The 16,617-nt window shown below is 41.3% G+C and overlaps 1 protein-coding gene across 3 annotated transcripts in view; it reads left to right on the forward strand.

The window, feature by feature from the left end:
* Window positions 1-431: 431 nt before the first annotated feature.
* LOC140195839 (epithelial-stromal interaction protein 1) overlaps window positions 432-16,617 on the forward strand; it is a 30,445-nt gene continuing 14,259 nt past the window's right edge. For 2 of the 3 annotated variants that reach the window (XM_072254476.1, XM_072254477.1), the window contains exons 1-4: window positions 432-810; window positions 2,717-2,775; window positions 10,072-10,152; window positions 12,574-12,644. In XM_072254476.1, the coding sequence (XP_072110577.1) occupies window positions 473-810; window positions 2,717-2,775; window positions 10,072-10,152; window positions 12,574-12,644 (549 nt within the window). In that variant the 5' untranslated portion in view covers window positions 432-472. The remainder of the gene's footprint in view (window positions 811-2,716; window positions 2,776-10,071; window positions 10,153-12,573; window positions 12,645-16,617) is intronic. The other variant, XR_011885552.1, reaches the window with a different exon arrangement.

Genomic DNA, 16,617 nt, shown 5'->3' on the forward strand with positions numbered 1-16,617 from the left:
TCTTTTTCCACCCTCTCTTGCCTAATTACGTCTGAGCAGAGAAGTAGAACTGCATAAACCACTCTACAAGGGCTGGACATGGACTTGATGGGTCAACTTGAACCACAATATTTATATAAAATTCTACAATCTATTAAAAATATTATTGCCTGACCGATAATGAAGACAAGATATGCCCAAAATACAGAATCTTAAACACTCAGGCTAACCTTCAGGTGTTTTCAAAGAAAGTAAATTAGCGCTTTAATAATAGCGCTAATCCTGTTGCTATGGTTACCATGCTGCTCGGTTCCTCTCACCGGAAAATACGACTGGAATTTTGGGTATTGTCGTTCCAACCTCTGGTTCTGCGTAAGGATAGACAAGAGCACGTGATCACATATACTACATCTCCCAAAGAGCTCTGAGCGGCGTTGTCTGGGTGTATTGGAGAGACGCACATTACATTGGGTTTTGCAGTTTCTTTCCAGACATGTCTTATTCCGTCGTGAGCAGAGTCAAGTCGGTTACGAGGGCGGGTCAGGAGGATCGGGGTAGGGATGAAACAACAAATAGAGATGGGATGGGAAAGGCTCCTCGGAGAGGCAGAGATGCAAAGACAGGTACAGGTTTAGGTGCTGGTACAGGACTAGGTAGAAGTTCACTCACAGATACCGGTATTGGGAAAAGTTCAAGTAAAGCAAAAGTTTCAGGTGAAATTTCAAGCACAAGCCAGCGTGGGAATAAGGACAACTCTATGGTACTACAAAAACGTAGAGCCACTAATCAAAATGCATCTCCACCCAAATCTGGTCAAAAAACAACTTACTGGTAAGAGATCCGTGGATTAAGTCCCTTGCTCCCGTGTGAATCAGAAAAGCAAACTTGTTATGGTATAGCCCCTGCAATGCAGCACAATGGTTTCAATTTCTAATACTTAAGAAACTGAAAACTAACGTAATGGCTTGCACAAAATGTGTGTAGGTGTATTGGTTAAGCTATAAATAGATGCCTACAGTATTTGAATTTATTTGCAAAAAAGACAAGCTATCTGGTGCAAACGGCGACTTGTGCCAGCTACAGCCCAATGGTTTTAGAGATAAAGCATTGCAATTGGCCCTTCTAGCCCAACGAGTCTGTGTTCCCAATTACATTCATGTGACCAAATAACTTGTATCTACCATATGGGAGGAAACCGGAACACCTGATGGGAACCCTCACAGTCACTAGGGGAACGTGCAGACAGTGACAGAATTGAATCCAGCACTGTAACAGCATTGCTCTAAGTGTGCAGCCCCTCAGTGTCTTAATGAAGAGCTTGTTCAGAAATGTTCCCTTTTAGATGATGCATTAAACTCGCGTTTCATTTATTCTCTTGAATAAATGTAGATGTGTTATGGCACAGTATAAAAGAAAAATGGGAGAAATTATCATGGGTTTCCTCTAAACTATAATTTTAATATAACTAAAATTGGTAATCTGGTCACTTTCTCATTCTTGTTTATCAGATTTCACTGTGTCCAAAGCAGATTAGTTGCAGTACTTTCTTTGTTAGGATGGGTAACAGCTTCTCTCCACCCCCCACCCCAACCAGGCCATGAAACTACTGAACACCCTGCCACCACCAGGTCTCATCACATCCGAAACGCCAGTTACACTTTTTACTGTTACTTTTTAACTTGCGTTGTAAATGCAATTTGTTATTTGTGGTAATATTACTTCATGTGTAGCGTGTGAGTTATGTGCCCTATGTTTATGCATCTTGGTTCGGAGGAGTATTGTTGCATTTGGCAGGATGTATGTGTGTGGTTGAAGGGCAATAAATTTGAACTTGATCTATGATGGACTTCAGGATGCCTTCAAATCAGGAGGGGCATTATAGAACTGCAAATCTCTTCTTGAATTTGGGATTTTATATACAGTGTAGAGTTTGTATCACATAAAGAATCAAATTTAATAGGTGTCTTTTGTTTTCTGCAATGTTGCTTTCCCAGACTAGGCAAGTAGAGCACCCAAATGTGTACAGTTAGTTCTCACAGGAGCATGATAGTAACTTAAATCATCAGGTTCAGTGATGTTGAATTTTAATCAGAGAATTGGAAATAAATTACCAGTCTGCTGATGGTGGTTTCTAACACTGACCATTAATCTAAGCTTTTAACTAACTGAATCCAAACTCTTTAACTGTAACTCTATTTCCTTTCCTTCCATAAGATCACAAAACACAGGAGCTGGATTAGGCCATTTGGCCCATCAAATCTGTTCTGCCTTTCCATCATGGCTGGTTATCCTTCTCAACCCCATTCTCCTGCCTTCACCCCATAACCTTTGACACCATGACTAACGAAGAACCTATCAACCTCCTCTTTAGATATACAGTACCCAATGACTTGGCCTCCACAGCCATCTGTGGCAGCGATTTCCACAGATTAACCACCCTTTGATTAGAGAAATTCCTCTTTATCTTTGTTCTAAAGGTACATCTCTCTGTTCTGAGGCTGAGCCCTCAGGTCCAAGACTCGCCCCACTACAGGAAACATTTTTGTCATGTCCACCCTACCCAGCCTTTCCTTTCTCCCTTCACATTGAAACGTATAATTCAAATTTTGGGATGCCAATAGCACAATGCTTGTGGTATCAGTAGTCATCGTGATGCCTTTGAATCAGTTGACACTGATTTCTGATGGTCAAAACTGTTACTTTTTTACAGCCTTTAATAAATCTTTCTTTTTTCCAGTCATGGTGCATATTCTGTAACTGTACCAGATCCGAAGAAGAGGAGTGACTTACAGAAAAGTAAGCATTTTATTTCTATGAAGATTTTACTGGTTTTTTTTCTCCCTTTTATGCGTTTGGAATTTGTTACTGTGCCTGGTTAGTTTCATGTTAAATTCCTGGCTGAGGCCAAGTTATCAACTTGCTTCTGAATGCTGAGCAACTGATCGTCAGTAGGAAGTATGCAAAGGCAAGTAAGAGTGAGTGGTTACCTTCTGTTCCTGTATTACTGTGGGGAATTCCTGAATTGTTTTTTTTTGTGGGTGGCACTATCCTTTTACAGTGCCAACAAATCACAAATCGAGGTTTGATTCCTGCCACTGCCTGTATGGAGTTGGTGTTTTCTCCCACAAAATGCTGGAGGAACTCAGCAGGCCAGGCAGCATCTATGGAAAAAAAGTACAGTCCACGTTTCAGGCCAAAACCCTCCGGCCACCATCCCTCCCCCTCCCAAGATTCACCTATCGCCTGGCGCTTCTCTCTTCCCCTCCCCCCACCTTTCAAATCTACTCCAGTCCTGCAAAGGGTTTCGGCCTGAAACATCAACTGTAATTTTTTTTCCATAGATGCTGCCTGACCTGCTGAGTTCCCCCAGCATTTTGTGTGTGTTGCTCGGCTTTCCAGCATCTGCAGATTTTCTCTTGTTTGTATCTTCTCCCTGTGACCGTGTGGGTTTCCTCCAGGTTTTCTGGTTTCATCCCACATTGCAAAGACACATGGTTAGGTCTGGCCAGTTGTGGGCGTGCTATGTTGGCAACAGAAGTGTGGCAACACTTGGAGTCTGTTCCCAGAATATCCTTGGACTGTGTTAGTCATTGACACAAAGCAGTATGTTTCACTGTGTATGTTGATGTACATGTGATAAATAAAGCTAATCAATCTTTAATTCTTATCTCTTTGATTAATAACATGTGGACTATTATGAATTCACAGAATCAGGTTTATTATCACTGTCATCAAATTTATTGTTTTGAGGCAGCAGCAAAGTGCAATATATAAAATTACTGTAAACTACAATGAAAATATGTAAAAATTAGTGCAAAACACAAGCAAAATAGTGAGGTGCTGTCATGGACTGTTCAAAACTCTGATGGTAGAGGAGGAAAAAGCTGTTCCTAAAACCTTGGAAGAAAAATTATGCATAAGATTTACTTAAATTTCTGCTTAACTATTGCAATCTTTTAAAATTATGCATGGTGATTCAAGATTACACTTCTACAATGATGGATTGGACCCATTGCAGTAAGATAACAGTAAAATCAGGGAGAACACTCAAACTCCTTACAAACAGTGCTGGAATTGAACTCTAAAGTCCAATGACCCCAGCTGTAATCAGCAAGAATGAACAGAATTTCCTTTTAGTCTTTCTACAAGGTTAGAATTATTTTCTATAGTGCCTCTCACAACCTAGGTATGTTGTAAAATGTAATGCAGCCAATGAAAATGAAGCAGTCGCTTGCATTAACCGCTACAGTACCATGGTACCCAACGTGAGTTGATTGCATTGCTCTGAGATCTGGCACATGGCTTTCTATAATCATAAAAAATACAGTGGAAAGACCATGAAAATTGTATACTCATTATCATCCTGATATTTGTGGGAGTTTTTGTAGAAATTAATCGCTGCATTTCTTTCATTATAGTTGTGACATTTAAAATGTCCTTTATTTTCATTGGCTGCATTATATTCTTCAACATACCTAGGTTGTGAGAGGCACTATGGATAGAAATTATAACGTTGTAGAAAAATTAAAAGGAAATTCTGTTCGTTCTTGCTGATTTCCTAGTATAGTCCACTGGCATTGATAAAACCAAACCAAAATACACTGTAGTGTCACAGGTGCTTTAATTTCGACTGATTTGGTCTTTTTACATGTGCTTGATGCATACACTCCCAAGCAGTAAGGCGGATCAACACATCCACCCACTTACCAACCCCATCACAACTCCCCCCGCCACTATTTTATCAGAGATACCTTTTGTATAGACATTTCTGTGCTTATAGTCACTTTATGGGCATACAATCAATCTATGTATATAAGCTATTTATATTTATTTTGTTTTTTTTATTATTGTGTTCTTTATCTTAATGCTTTTTGTGCTGCATCATATCTGGAATAACAATTATTCTGTTCTCCTTTAGCCAGAGGGTGGTGAATCTGTGGAATTTGTTGCCCAGACAGCTATAAAGGGCAAGTCATTGGGTATCTTTAAAACAGAAGTTGACTGGTTCTTGATTACTAAGGGCAGTGGTCCCCAACCACCAGACTGCAAAGCATGTGCTACCGGGCCGCGAGGAAATGATATGATTTGACGATATGAAACGATATGAGTCAGCTGCACCTTTCCTCATTCCCTGTCACGCACTGTTGAACTTGAAATAACCTACCAAATCATACCAAATAACACATAAAACCTAAAATAACACTAACATACAGTAAAAGCAGGAATGATATGATAAATACACAGCCTATATAAAGTAGAAATAATGTATGTATAGTGTACTTTCACTTAACAGAATCGGGAAGATTAAGCCAAAACCAATTTGTAAAAGAAAAAAATCAGGTGCCCGCGCAAGGCTTCATGGTCATGGTAGTGTTTCTCGGGGTAAACACAAGTGTCCCGTATTTGACTGCTACTTTTGTCCCTTATTTGGGAGTGAGAAAGTTGGCAACCCTACTTGAACATCCCCCTCCCACCCCCCCCCCCCCCCGGCCGCAAGAATATTATCAATATTAAACCGGTACATGGTGCAAAAAAGGTTGGGGACCCCTGACTAAGGGCATCAAAGGTTGCAGGGAGAAAGCAGAAGAATGGGGTTGGGAGGCAATGTTCCCTCTGATTTGTAATGACCAGTGTGCGTAAAAATAGTGCTGTCCAATTTTTTGCCCAATGATAACAATATGTGAGCACTGAATTTTTAAGTAGAAGTAAACCTGAAGTTATTCTTAGGATAATAAACTACCAAGTCCAGTTTGTTGTTTATTGTTTGCTGTAGCAGTTTCTACTGTTTCAGTAAGTCATTCTGCTTTAAATGAACTAGCAGTTCTTTTGAGTTTCACGCCCTTTGTTTCTTTGGAATTCCACAGAGTGAATCAATAACTTATTAAATAAAACCAGTATAAAGAAGCCAGTTCTAAAATCTGCAGAAAAATCATTGCAAACTCCATGTTGTCAACACCATCTGAATCAGAAACGGGAAAAGGAAATGTGATTGTGAAATATGCTTAACATGCCAACGAGGTAGAGGGTAACAACCTTTTGTGCGTAGTTTAAATTCCTTTGTGCACTAGCAGCAAAAGATGAGTACGTGTGCACACACGTACACCTCAGAGGGAACATTGTTGAGGGGGTAGTAAATCAGCCATGATAGAATAATGGGGCAAACTCATTGGGCTGAATGGCCTAATTCTGCTCCTATGTCTTATGGTCATTACACTTGTGTACTGGAAATGACATTAAACCATCCTGAACATGTACTTGCACTTTGACGATAAACTCGACTTTGACTTTGATTTACCAATTTTGCTTATACAGAATTAGTCATTAAATGCTACCCTTTTTCTTTTTTTTTTGCTTAGTATAACAAAACTTTCAATTTCCAGGTACATTTACATTTCTTCCCCTCACAGCTATTAGCTATCAAAATACTTCCACCAAAGTATAGACATCACCACCACATCCTATACAAAAGCCCTTATTAGTATAGCAAACACGAGGAAATCTGCAGATGCTGGAAATTCAAGCAACACACACAAAATGCTGGTGTAATGCAGCAGGCCAGGCAGCGTCCATAGGAAGAAGCACAGTCGATGTTTCATTGCCAAGAAGGCCCACCAGCGCCTTTACTTCCTGAGAAAACTAAAGGAATTTGGCCTTTCCCCTAAAACCCTCACTAATTTTTATAGATACACCGTAGAAAGCATTCTTCTAGGGTGCATCACAACCTGGTATGTATGTTGTCCTGTCCAAGACCGGAAGAAGCTGCAGAAGATCGTGAACACAGCGCAGCACATCACACAATCCAATCTTCCGTCCTTGCACTCACTTTACACCACACGCTGTCAGAGCAGTGCTGCCAGGATAATCAAGGACACTACCCACCCAGCCAACACACTTTTCGTCCCTGTTCCCTCTGGAAGAAGGATCAGGAGCTTGAAGACTCATATGGCCAGATTTGGGAACAACTTCTTTCCAACTGTGATAAGACTGCTGAACGGATCCTGACCCAGATTTGGGCCGTACCCTCCAAATATCCAGACCTGCCTCTTGGTTTTTTTGCACTACCTTACTTTCCCTTTTCTATTTTCTATTTATGATTTATAATTTAAATTTTTAATATTTACTGTCGATTTGTACTCCAGGGAGCACGAAGAGCAGAATCAAATATCGCTGTGATGGTTGTATGCTCTAGTATCAATTGTTTGGCGACAATAAAGTATAAAGTATAAAATATCACTCCAGTATGCCTGAAGTTTGGACAAGTCCAAAAACAATGGGTGAGAGTTCCAGTATTTCCTTTACATTTAGAGCACCTTGGAGAAACCCCCATCTTAAATTTCGAGAGACGATCTGGAGTCAGATGGGCTCTATGCAAAATTCTGAGTTGCAATGCTTTAGTTCTTTTACAAACTGAAATTTTCTTTGCATTATCACAAATGTCTTCCCATGTTTCAGCTGTAAATTCTACTCCCAGCTCTCCCTCCCAGACCCTTCTCAGCTGCTCAGCCTCTCCACAAGAACATTCCCTCAGGATGCTGTAAAAAAGTACTGATGGAGACTTCACCTTTAGAACAAAACACCCTCTTTTCTATGTCAGAACTATAGAAGTCAATTAACAATGATCTTTTTTTCTGTATATAATCTCTTGTCTGAAAGAAATGAAAAAGATCCTTGCTGGGTATGTTGAATTTCTGTGCTATTTGACTAAAAGACATCATCGTTCCTTCATCAAACAAGTCTCCTAGATGGAAAATACCCTTAGAAATCCAAAGTTTAAATCCAGGATCCAGTATGCCAGGCTGAAAATCTGGGCTGCCGGTTATTGGAGTGAAGGGTGATATTTTTGCTGCGTTGCCCTCAATTTGTTGCACCGCCCTTCAAGAAATGCTTCCCTTTTTAAAGAAGCCTCAGTGCAGAATTATTTGAGAAGTCCGATTAATAGTTTTGGACTTAAAAGTGCTTTTGTGTTGGTGGTAACCTGGAATTGGGTGTTGCTTGCTTCACCATCTCTAGGTTGCTGTCTATATACGATATGTCTGGACAGGGTTCTTTGGCAGAAAGTGATGCCCTGAAGGTAAATGAACTAAAATCTCAAGATGGCTGCATAAATCAAAATGGAAAATGCTAGTATGTGAGCTATTGCTGTTCACAGTTGGTGGTGATGCTGCTGGCTGTATCCCAGCCTCCTGTAAGTCTGCATTAGAATAGGAGGAAACCATTTACAAGCAGTCCCCAGGTGACAAAAGGGTTCTGTTCCTGGGATAAAGTCTCTGGCTGCCTACTCTATGTCTCTAATCATCTTGGACACCTCTATCAAATCACCTCTCAGTGTCCTATGCTCCAAAGAGAAAAGCCCCAGCCCGCTCAACCTATCTTAATAAAACATGCTGTCTAATCTAGACAGCATTCTGGTAAATGTCCTCCATAAGTCCATAAGACATAGGAGCAGAACTAAGCCATTCGGGTCATTGAGTCTGCTCTACTGTTTCATCATGGCTGATCCATTTCCCTCTTAGTTCCATTCCCCTGCCTTCTCCCCATAACCTTTGACACTTTGACTAATCAAGACGCTATCAATCTCCTCATATACACCCAATGACCTGGCCTCCATGGCCACCTATAGCAACAAATTCCACCACCCTCTCTCTAAGGAAATTCTTCCTCATCTCTGCTCTAAGGTGATGTCTGTCTATTCTGGGGCTGTGCCCTCTGGTCGTAAAATCCCCCACTATAGGAAACATCCTCTTTACATCCATTCTATCTAGACCTTTCAACATTTGATAGGTTTCAATGAGGTCCCCTTCCCCCAACCCCCCGCCCCCATCATTTTTCTAAGCTCGAGTGAGTACAGCGCCAGTGCCTTCAATTGCACCTCATACGGTAACCCTTTCATTCCCAGAATCATTTTCATGAACCTCCTCTGAACCCTCTTCAATGTCAGCGCATCTTGCACACTTTCAAAAGCTTCCAAGCAGCGTGGTGCCTGCAGCGGCTGGCAAGTCCATCCCAATAGTTTCTCAAACACTCATTCATATGTACAGCTGTCCATAAGTTGGATGTTCATAACCCAGAGAGAACCTGTCCCTCCCAGCTTGTTTCACTATTTGATGGCTGATCTGTGACCGAAGTTGCAGTTGGTGGTGGAGGCAGATACACTAGAGACTTTGAAGTTTCATGATCCCAGGAATGAAAGGGTTATCATACGAGGAACACTTGATGGCTCTTGGTCTGTACTCGCTGGAATTCAGAAGAGTGAGAGGGGATCTCATTGAATCCTTTTGAATGTTGAAAGGCCTAGACAGAGTAGATGTGGAAAGGATGGATCCTGTGGTGGGAGAGTCTAGGATAAGGGGGCATATCCTCAGGATAGAGGGGCGCCCTTTCAAAACAGAGATGCGGAGAAATTTCTTTAGCCAAAAGGTAGTGAATTTGTGGAATTTGTTGCCGCATGCAGCTGTGGAGGCCAAGTCGTTGGGTGTATTTAAAGCAGAAACTGATAGGTTCTTGATTGGATATGGCATCAAAGGTTATGGGGAGGAGGCCAGGAACTGGAGTTGAGGAGGAGACAGAAAAAAAGTATCAGCCATGATTGAATGCCGGAAGAGACTGGATGGGCCAGATGGCCTAATTCTGCTCCTATGTCGTATGGTCTAAATATGGACATTGTGTGGCATAAGGTATTGGTTTAGTTGGCCATTAGATTATTAGTTTATTTCGTTCGGCACAACATTGTGGGATAAAGGGCCTGTTCCTGTGCTGTAGTGCTCTGTGTTTTATGATTGTAGTGGGTTGCCATGTTTCCAGCACCACTATAACATGCCAACATCTTAACAACTCTAACCGTATGTCTTTGGAACAGAAAGAAAAGGAGACTTAAAACCTGTACATTTCATCGATGTCTTCATTCCACAGACAGTTGCAAGCTAGCAATGCACAGAGAACAGAGCTGCTTTCTCCTGATTATTTGAACTGTAGCGTAGTTTTGGCCGAGTGGTTAAACTGCAGGTGACTGGGAATGCTTCAAGCAGGTTGTGGAATGAGATGTTCAGAATGAATGCTGTCATCTAATATGTGATTAATGTGGCTTCAACCTAGAAGCAGCTGCAGAGTTGGCTGCCTTGGAAAAGCTGAAACGTCGAAATATCAGTCAAGTTTCTATCATTCCAAGCAGTGTTGGTGAGTAAGATAATATTTCTTCAAGGCTAATTTAACACCCTGCACAAGATGAGCATTGAAGTAATGGGGGGACTCAGCAGGTCAGGCAGCATCTATGAAGTGGTACAAAGGGTAGATATTTTGGGCTGAGACCCTTCATCAGGACTGGAAAGGAAGTGGGAGGAATTCGGAATAAGGAGGGGTTGGGAGGGGAGGAGAAGCTGTACACGGTGACTGGTGAGATCAGGTCAGGTGGAAGATGGGTGGGTGGGGGAGGGGGTGAAGTGAGAAGTTGGGGGGTGATAGGTGGAAAGGGAAAGGAGTGAAGAAGAAGGAATCCGATAGAAGAGTGGACCACGGGGGAAAGGGAAGTAAGGGGGTCACCAGGTCATGGGCAGGTGGGGAGAAGAGAAGGGGTGAGCGGGGAGCCAGAGTAGGAAATGGATAAGGGGAGAGAAAGGGAGAGGGAGAAACAATCCTTTGGGTGTCGTATTGTTGGAAAGTGGGTGGCAGCGTGGAGATGTGTCTCCACCGAAGGGGGTGAAAACTGGTCCTTCCATCTGCTAGCCTGCAGGTCACCCTTGGACAAGGTGTAACACCTTCTTACCCCCCCCCCCCGCCTGCCCCCGATCAGGGTCACGAGAAGCCATGGGAGCAGGAGGAAGATGGTCGTATGAGCAACTGATGTATATCACAGGTCCTGATTACGTGATCATTGACGGCAGGCTGACTATCTCTGAAGAGTAATTGATAATGGTTGGGGTCATCCGTCTCGTAAAGACACTGCCCAGAACAAGGCAAGAACAATCATGATGATGGGACCGTGATTGCCTACGTCATACAACATGGCACAGGTTGATGATGGTGATTGTTGGAAAGCTGTTCCACCACCTTTGATGGCGTTAGTCCTTGTGTGACTTCATTGTAGCAGTTAAACATCACTTTTGTTGCTTGGGACACCAAGAACCAAACAGATAGGATACAAACATTAGTGAAATAAATAATTTGTCATTTTACAACATGGACTGCTTCCCTGAACACAAACACAAAACCTTGATTTATAATTTGCAGCTTTCAGAAATTCACATTCTTTCATAGAGGGACTATGACTTTACATCCCTGAGTATAAAAATCCGTTGGTTCAGAAATCCAGTAGTGTCAGCACCATACTCATAATGAAACGCACTGGGTTTAATAGTGGGCTGGAACGAAACATAAGGATGTGTGCAATTTATTCAAATAACTGAAGTAATGTCCATGAGTACTTGAGCAGAGAACAAACGTGAAAAGAGATTCTGCAAAACAACACACACACACAAAATACTGGAGGTTCTCAGCAGGTCAGGTAGCGTCCGTGGAAATGAATGAACAAACAATCAACATTTTAGGATGAGTTTTTACCTAAATCAGGACATGTGATATCAGAATCAGGTTTAATATCACTGGCAGATGTCGTAAAATCTGTTGAAATTACCCTATATTTTCTGATAACAGCAAAGAAAATGATAGCATTGGGCAGGCCATTGGCGCACAATGTTGTGCCACTCTTGATGCCAATTTATAGTAAATGTCCTCTTCCTGTGTGTCATCCATATCCATATCCCTCCATTCCCTTCATACGTTTATCTAAAAGCCTCTTAAACTCCTCAAAACTACCTGCTTCCATGACTACCACTCAGTATCCCATTCCAGACATCTCTTTACACATTTTCTGTGTAAAAAACATTATTTGCCCTTCACATCACCTTTATATTTCACCCATCTAAGCTTAAAGACATGTCTTATGGTGTTTGACATCTCATGCTGAGGAAAAGAAAAATTTACACTCAGAGAGTACTTTATTTTGTCCGTCTGTACACCTGCTTGTTCATGCAAATATCTAATCAGCCAATCATGTGGCAGCAACTCATTGCATAAAAGCATGCAGACGTGGTCAAGAGGTTCAGTTGTTGTTCAGACCAAATATCAGAATGGGGAAGAAATGTAGTCTAAGTGATTTTGATTGTGAAACAATTGTTGCTGCCTTACGGGATGGGTTTGAGTATCTCAGGCTGCTCATCTTCTGGGATTTTCAGACAAATCAGAGCTGTAGTTCTGTGCACGAAAATGCATTAATGAGAGAGGTCAGAGGAGAAGGGCCAGACTGGTTCAAGCTGACAGAAAGTTGACAGCCACTCAAATAACCACGCATTACTACAAAAGTGTGCAGAAAAACACATCTGAACGCACAACACGTCAACAGTGAAGTGGATGAGTTACAGCAAAGGTAGGCTATGAGCATACAATCAGCAGCCACTTCATAGCCACTGAGTGTATATAATACTTTTCATAATTTTTTAAAACAACTTTAAATGGATTTTGAAATTAGTCAGTGCTTTGATGTGAGGCACTACTCTCAGTTTACCCTCAGCAAATACCTACAAGTGGAATTTATTGTTTTAGGGGGTACTCTGACGCAAGAGGAAGTGAGAAGGAAACAGCAGCTGGCCTTTGATAAAACTAAAGCAGAGCAGGTAAAGAGAATTTATGTATTCGTTACATACCACATCAAGTTCAAGTTTATCGTCATTCAACTATGCACATATATACAGCTAATTTTTTTTCAAGTATGTAAAAAATAAAAGTGAGATGAGAGTAGATATAGGACTGCCAGAAAATGAGGCTGGAGAAATAATAATTAATGGAGGACAAGGAGATGGCAGATGAACTAAATGAGTATTTTGCATCAGTCTTCACTGTGGAAGAGATTAACAGTGTGCCAGATGTTGCAGTATGTGAAGGAAGAGAAGTGGGTGCAGTTACTATTACAAGGGAGAAGGTGCTCAGAAAGTTGAAAGGTACATAAGTCACCCAGACCAGATGAACTGCACCCTAGGGTTCTAAAAGAGGTAGCATTAGAGATTGTGGAAGCGTTAACAAAGATCTTTCAAAAATCTTAGGAGTTTGGCATGGTGCCAGAGGAATGGAAAATTGCACATGTCACTCCACTCTTTAAAAAAGGAGGAAGGCAGCAGAAAGGAAATCGTAGACCAGTTAGCCTGACCACAGTAGTTGGGAAGATGTTGGAGTCAATTGTTAAGAATGAGGTTATGGAATACTTAGTGACACAGGACAAGATAGGACAAAGTCAGCGTGGTTTCCTTCAGGGAAAATCTTGCCTGACGAAGTTGTTGTAATTCTTTGAGGGGATTACTGGTAGGATAGATAAAGGGGATACAGTAGATGTTGTATATTTGGACTTTCAAAAAGCCTTTGACAAGGTGCCACACATGAGGCTGCTTACCAAGTTAAGAACCCCAGGTATTACAAGAAAGTTACTAACATGGTTAAAGCATTGGCTGATTGGTAGAAGGCAGTGAGTAGGAATAAAAGGATCCTTATCTGGTTGGCTGCCAGTAATTACTGGTGTTCCACAGGGGTCGGTGTTGAGAACGCTTATTTTTATGCTGTATATCAATGATTTAAACGCTGGACTAGATGGCTTTGTTGCAAAGATTGGTGGGGGGGCAGGTAGTGTTGAAGAAACAGGTAGGTTGAAGAAGGACTTGGACAGATGAGGAGAATGGGCAAGAAAGTGGCGATGAAATACAATGTTGGAAAATGCATGGCCATGTACTTTGGTAGTAGAAATAAATGTGCAGGCTATTTTCTAAACGGGAAGGAAATCCAAAAATCTGACATGCAAAGGAACTTGCGAGTCCTTATGCAGAACACCTTAAAGATTAACTTGCAGGTTGAGTCAATGGGTGAGGAAGACAAATGCAATTTTAGCATTCATTTCAAGAGGGCTTGAATGCAAGAGCAGGGATGTGATGCTGAGGCTTTTTAAGGCACTGGTGAGGCCTCACCTTGAGTATCGTGAACAGTTTTGGGCTCTTCATCTTCATGTCCTTAGGCAGTTCACAAGGATGATTCCAGGAATGAAAGGGTTATCATATTGTCAACAGTGATCAACCCGATGTAATGAAACAAGTACCACAGTTGATTCTTTTCCAACTTTACAAGTAGTAAGCTATGAGAGAGAACCTTCCATCTGCACTCAGAGTCAGCCACGGAAGTCTCTCTGTCTAAGCACAGAGGTACAGAATTTTTTATACTATCTTTGTCACAAAAGCTTAGCAACAGTGATAGTCCGAGACAAAAGGCCACTTAATCACCTAAAACAGAGGTAAACGTACTTGACAAAGAATACTTAATCACATCAGGCAGAGGTAAACAGAGAACAGAGTATAATTAATTCTCACATCCTGCATGTCCTTGTCTGGACACTCAGCATTTACATGTTAGCAGGACAGATTGATCGTTTAACAACTCAATACAAAAGAACAGTGAGATCAATAGACATTCCGGCTACTCAAATAGAGCAGAACTTAATAATTTAGATAAGAGACTCTACCAAAATTAAGAAAGGAATGTAAGAAAGGTCCTGCCTTATCTCCACCCTTTGTCGAAACCAAAAGATATGGAAAAACCAGGAGACATCCTCTTGTGGGTCTGTGTGAGCTTTTAAACCTTATCTTCACTCAAAAGAAGCAGCTGCTCAAACACTGAAGCTATTCTCAAACCAGAATACACAGACTCAACCTTAACCATTATTTACAAGAATCTGAGAATCCCCTTAAAACTTTATCATTCCCTCCTTTTATCATTTCATGATAACCTAAAGTAATCCATCACGTTTACAGCAAGCTATAAGAAGGGGACTAACATATCGTATAAGAATTACTATGGTTATAATTAAAACTATTATCATAGCTACATGCAGAAGCATTCCCCAGAAGTCTTCAAAAATGTTAAAAGGCCATTGCCAGGTTCCCTTACCATCGGCAAACACATGCATCTTTTCTCCAATTCCCTTAATTTTCTGCATTTCCTGAGTGATATGCTGAGATAGATGAGATTAGAAGCCTCATCTGAAATATAAGTACAGCACTCCTTTCCTATAACAACACATGTTCCTGCTTTCTTGGCTAGCAATAAATCCAATGCCATCCTATTCTGTAAAACTACCATCCTCAGAGCTACTATTTCAGTAGTTAAATCCTTAATCTGGGTCTGGCCACCAGTTCAAACCTTAGCAGTACTATTTGCCAACTCTTCCAGTGCGGCTGCCAACTTGATTATTTCTCGTGAATTTCAGGCTGTCCCATAGAAAGGAAAAGCTATCATCCAAAATCTCTTGCTTTCTATAATTCCTCTTCTATTTCAGTCTAGCTGAGTATGATGAGAAATGTTGGCTAATGAATATATAGAGGGTACTGCGTAAGCTAAGTAGCAACATTCCGTCCAATTTCTCGCTGTGATAGTTCCCTTGTCATCATAAGACCCTGAGAGCCATGGATATGCCTTCTTACCACATACCCAATAGGTTCCATTAACAGCGTATGGAGGGGTGTCAGTCCTAATTTCTGTACAAGAGCTATTTCCCAAAAAACGTTTCCTCTATTCCTCCAGTAGGGCAATAACGGGTCCCATTTACCTTACTCAGAGTATGGGCAATTTCTATAGAAGGTCTCTCAGCCACTTCTGTAGGTATTCGTAAATGCCATCCCTTAAAGCAAGGCACCCACAATTCTGGGTTGTTTTACATCCTGATATCCACCATCATCCAAAAATGGGTCTGAGGATTTACTCAAAGAATTCATAAATCTCACAAGATAACATCTCACTACTATTCAAAAGTACTCCTTCCAAAGGCATTCCTGATTCCACATGCTGGGGTAACCTGGCACATACCCAACAAGCCGACTGCCTTATTTGTTCTGCATATGTGTGGCATAGAGAAAGGGAAATATTTGTTTGGAGACTTGGGGAACATAGTACAAAAAGTAACATTAGAACAGTCATCATGATATTATTCCCCCTTTGTTTCTCCTACTTCCTTAATGTCAGTTCAATGAATCCACCTTGGTTGCTCTTCCACCTTCACGGCCGTTGGTGTGGTCCAATTTCTTTCTGTCCCAATTCTTTATCAAGACAAAGTCTCCAGGATTAACAGTGGGATAGTCCCTTTTAGCTTGATCCTTGTCCTCTTGGTGGGCATGGCGAACCTGTGAATGCAAACTTTGGAAAATTTTTGGTTAGCTTACACAAATTTTTTTTCCCATTTCTTCCCCTAGAGTATGCATATCTATTTTATCAGGGAGGGGACGAGTTAACCCCGGTGCCCATGGGGTACACATAGGCTTTCCATAGATGATTTCTGCTGGGGATAATCCAGTTTTAGTCGAGGGTGTAACTCTCATATGGAACAATGCCAGAGGTAAAACCTTAAACCAGGTTAATCCAGTTTCTTGCATAAATTTAGTTAGCTTATTCTTTAAGGTTCCATTTGCTCGTTCCCCTATACCAGCTGCTCTTGGATGGTGAGCACAGTGAAATTGCTGTTTTATTGCCAGTTCTCTACAGATTTTCTCATTTATCTTAGCAATAAAATGAGGTCCATTGTCTGAGCTTGTTGATTCAGGTAACTCATCACCGGGAATC

This window comes from Mobula birostris, chromosome 4 (assembly GCF_030028105.1).
Source record: "Mobula birostris isolate sMobBir1 chromosome 4, sMobBir1.hap1, whole genome shotgun sequence".
In the NCBI taxonomy this organism is placed as follows: Eukaryota; Metazoa; Chordata; class Chondrichthyes; order Myliobatiformes; family Myliobatidae; genus Mobula; species Mobula birostris.